The 4,212-nt window shown below is 30.0% G+C and overlaps 1 protein-coding gene across 1 annotated transcript in view; it reads left to right on the top strand.

Annotated features, from left to right (window-relative positions):
• Positions 1 to 1,564: 1,564 nt before the first annotated feature.
• LOC111628505 (UDP-glucose 4-epimerase-like) overlaps positions 1,565 to 4,212 on the top strand; it is a 27,107-nt gene continuing 24,459 nt past the window's right edge. Inside the window, exon 1 of the mRNA XM_023372306.1 lies at positions 1,565 to 1,727. Within this exon, the coding sequence (XP_023228074.1) occupies positions 1,709 to 1,727 (19 nt within the window). The 5' untranslated portion in view covers positions 1,565 to 1,708. The remainder of the gene's footprint in view (positions 1,728 to 4,212) is intronic.

Below are 4,212 nucleotides of genomic sequence, written 5' to 3'. Positions count from 1 at the left end.
GCTGTTTTAAGAAATTATTAAAATAATACAGATGATTCTTGGACTTAATAAAATCAAAATAATTTAATAAAAAATTGGGCATTATATTTAAAAATTTGCTATCGCAATTATTGACTCATTGCGTCAATAATTGCGATATCGCGAGTGCTTATTCATCGTCACGAATGATGAATAGGCACTCGCTATGACGGGTTGCAATAGCAAATTTAACTCTTTAAAATTTCTATAAAACTAAATAATGTTTTAAAGCTTCAAACATAACCTTTATATAGTTTCACAACAATTTACTTTATCAAAAAATACTATAAAACATTCTCTGCGGTAAGATTAAAGTGGTAGGTGTAATTATCGCTATCGCAAAGAATTATCGCGATTTGCGATATACAGTTATAGATAACAAGAATATAGATATAGATTAACAAAAATGTCCGATACTTATATTAAGTTTGCTACTTTTTCATTCATTTTTAACGATTTTGAAGCTTGATATCTATCCAAGAAACTGATATATATCAATATATAGCCTTTACATCTTGGTAAGTAAGTATCATATGTCTGGTTGATAAATTTATATATATTTATACTTATCGGATTAGATATTTAATTAGTTTTAACTCTAATCTTTAATTTTTATCTATTTCTCCATTAAAAAAACATAACATTTGTAAATTTTAGGATATTTTTATAACAAAAATCCAAACTCTTCCTCATCGCTTCAAGTGTTTTCATATCTTAATCATGGATTTATAACAAGAATTTTATAGTGAAATGATTTAAAATATAGTTTAATTACATTGTTTTAATTTATGGAAATTAATTTATAAATTTGCTGTATTGATTGAACTGTACGATAATTTGACCGATAGCGGTACGTAAGACGCCCTCTTATTGCTCTGGAGGACCCGGGTTCGAATCTTGGCACGCCGAATAATCAGCACATTTTTTAATTATAATTGATTTATGAATGATTTGTCATTTTAAAAGAAATTTTATCCTTAATTCTTGCTGTAGAAATTAAAGATTAAGTTGAACTTTGTCGCAATATTAACGCGAAACGTGTAAATGAAACATTCGGAAAAACCTTCGTACTGATATACTAAACGATTGTATATCATTTGTTCATGATTTTATCGATGATTTCATGATAAAAATCTATGAATCTTGTATTTAAATACATTTTTTTTTTTTTTCGTTCCGCTGTAAATGAAATAGCCATATTTATTCTCATTATCGCACGAATCAAATATATTGTTAAAAATCATAAAATTAAATTATATATTGCAATTTTGATAGAATAATAATAATAATAAATTTATTACGTTCGTACTTATTTTATTTTACTTAAAATATCTTATAAATATAATAAAGCAGAGGTCGCCATGTGTTGAATAATCTTTTGAAACAGACGAGAAAAATGCCATTCACTTTCTAATAATTATACATTTTAACTTTTACGGAAAAAACAGGTAATTATTTTAAAGCATAAATTTATAATTTTACTTTTCTCATCCACACTTAATTTTTTTATTATAACGAAACTCGAAACCGTTAACATAAAATTAAGCAGGGGGCGCCATGTGTCGATTATCTTCTGGACAGACGGAAACGGATACGGGGTATGTCGTTTCGTATGCCGGCACCTGTTTTTGAGATGTTGAAAGATATATATATGTGTCATTACACCGCTGATTAACGCCACGAATAATTAATGGAAGAAAGAGTAGAAAGTAAGTAACGAAACGTTCTCAATTTTCGTATATCTGTTTCTAATATGATTGATGATAAGTAAGCGAATTATAATTTATTGTTCGGCACTTTGATCTTGAAAACGTCAAAAAGATTTTATTACACGTTCCTCTCCTAATTTACGAATCTAAATTCGCTTTGGAAATCAATTCATTAGGCCAAAAATGGGAATTAAAATGACAAATACCATTGTTTCTTATGGGGGAGAATTCAATCATACCCAAACATTAAAATATAATAAGAAATATAAGATTTTCCCTGTTCAGTGGCCACCCAGAGGAACCCTGACACTCTCAAAGTAAAAGGAAAACAACAATAGTAAATTTTCCAAAAATGTTTTCTTAATTAATGCCGTGTCTTCTATTACTCGTGAACTAGCAATCGTGTAAGGTGGGAATTTTATTGCATTTGTATTAAATATTTTTTTATCCGTTCGACTCGGCTCCTCGAGATTAAATTTTCGGTGTGCCGCTGCTCCCGTTAAGTAAACTCTTATAAATATTATAAACAATTAGTTGTTAAACCGTTTGTTTATAATGTAGATAACTAGTGTACTAGACAATTAGACACACGATTGACTAGACTAATACAAGCTGGTCAGTTTGATGGCTGTTTAAGAAGAGACAGAACAGATTCATAAGTGAAGAGAATATATCAATGATTTCAATCTTTCTCCTCAAAAATTATTTTATTTTGGACTATTTCAACACAGAATATTCCAATTATTTTTGTTTTTAAAGGTAAACGGTTATAATGCATGGTACGTGCAATTATTTTGAGGGATTGCAAGATTTGGGGCTGTGGAGTCGGTATGGCAAGCCTCCGACTCTGGCTTCTAAATAATAATTTAAAATATACTTTGATTGTGGTATATTAAACCAAAATGACGTTTCGTTGCTGCCGAGCAAATTGTTGGGCTACTTTTTAATGTAGTTTTTAAGTGGATTGTTGGGCATTCCTGTCAAAACTTAATCTTTTTTTCACAGTTTTTCATTATAACTGCTATCATCATTAGCGAGGTTGTGGCCGAAGTTTTCATCTCTAAAACGTGAACGTCGATGCCACTTACAAGATAGTGGCACTTGACGTTCACGTTCTAGAGATAAAAACTTCAGCTGCAACCTCGCTGTTATTAACCACATATTGACATTCCATCTGTAATTATAGTAAAGTGTTCAAAACCAGTAGATTTAACCTGAGTCATCTTGAATTAGAAGACTCAGGTTAAACCATTTTGTATGGGTCTTTTGTCAATAAAAATGTAGAATTAGCTACTAGCGCAGAATGTAAGAATATAAATTTCTGAAAAGAAAATAAACAGTCAAAGAAAGATCACATAAAGAAGGGGAATTATAAATTAAGAACTTGCATTATGGGAGTCTCCTATAATACAAAGATAAGAGGAGTTAACACTTCTATTAGGAGCTTAATCTTCTGAATGTGATAACTAAGGAACACAGAGATTGTTCAATTGAATTAAACTAAACTTTTTAAAGTCAGTTCAACTTTTAAACTAAAGTTGAAATTCTAGATGTAAATAAATTATTGATTAGATCTATTTCTTATTTCTATTATGTCGAGAATGTAATTATGCAGTTGATTGAATATTTTTTGCATAATTGTATAGTTGACAGTAATTCTAATTACCTTGTTTTGTTGGTGAATAAGTAAACTTAGTTATTATATCTGATATGTTATGTTTAAAATTTATTTTATGTAAGTTTTTCTTTTAAAGTTGGATTATAAGGATGTGGACTTTTTACAATATTAATATCTTTCTTTTATTATGCAATGTGGAAAAAATATTGATAATAAAATTTTCATTAATTTGTTAACACTGTAGCTTTTAAAAACAATATTTATTAATTGATATGAGAGAATTTAGAGCAGGGGTGGCCAACATGAGGCCCGCGGGCCGCATGCGGCCCGCCGGGAGTCGTGTTGCGGCCCGCGGAGCTAGGTCAAATGAACATAAATGTTAACTTTATTGTACATATCACCAAATGAACATTAGAAGAGTTAAGAAGGTTTGGAAGAGTTCTATGAAACGTATTTGGACAAGGATAAATATCTTGCGTTTTACAAACATGCTCTGTCAATGGTTTCGCTATTTGGAAACACTTATGCGTGTGAACAACTTTTTAGTCGTATGAAGTACATCAAATCACAAGTGAGAACACGAATTACTGATGTTCATTTGGAAAACTGTTTGCGTGTAGCGACTACATCAGTCCAGATCAATTTTGATGCACTTACTTGTTAGTTCTGTAAAACAAAGTCAGATGTCTCACTTTTAAATATTTTTAAATTGTCTAATAAATATGTTTCTTGGTTATTAAATAAATGATTCTCGGTTATGTTTTATTTTCTTCAAAAAAATAAATATACCTATTTTTTGTGTTTTTTTTACATTAAACCAGGCAAGTGTTTGACCACGATCTCACCTACTGGAAAGCAACGATGCGG

The sequence above is a fragment of the Centruroides sculpturatus genome, unplaced genomic scaffold, assembly GCF_000671375.1.
Source record: "Centruroides sculpturatus isolate CEXI.00-Female unplaced genomic scaffold, Cexi_2.0 scaffold615, whole genome shotgun sequence".
NCBI lineage: Eukaryota > Metazoa > Arthropoda > Arachnida > Scorpiones > Buthidae > Centruroides > Centruroides sculpturatus.
The sequence above is the reverse complement of the archived record's forward strand: the minus strand, read 5'-3'. Positions and strand labels throughout refer to the sequence as shown.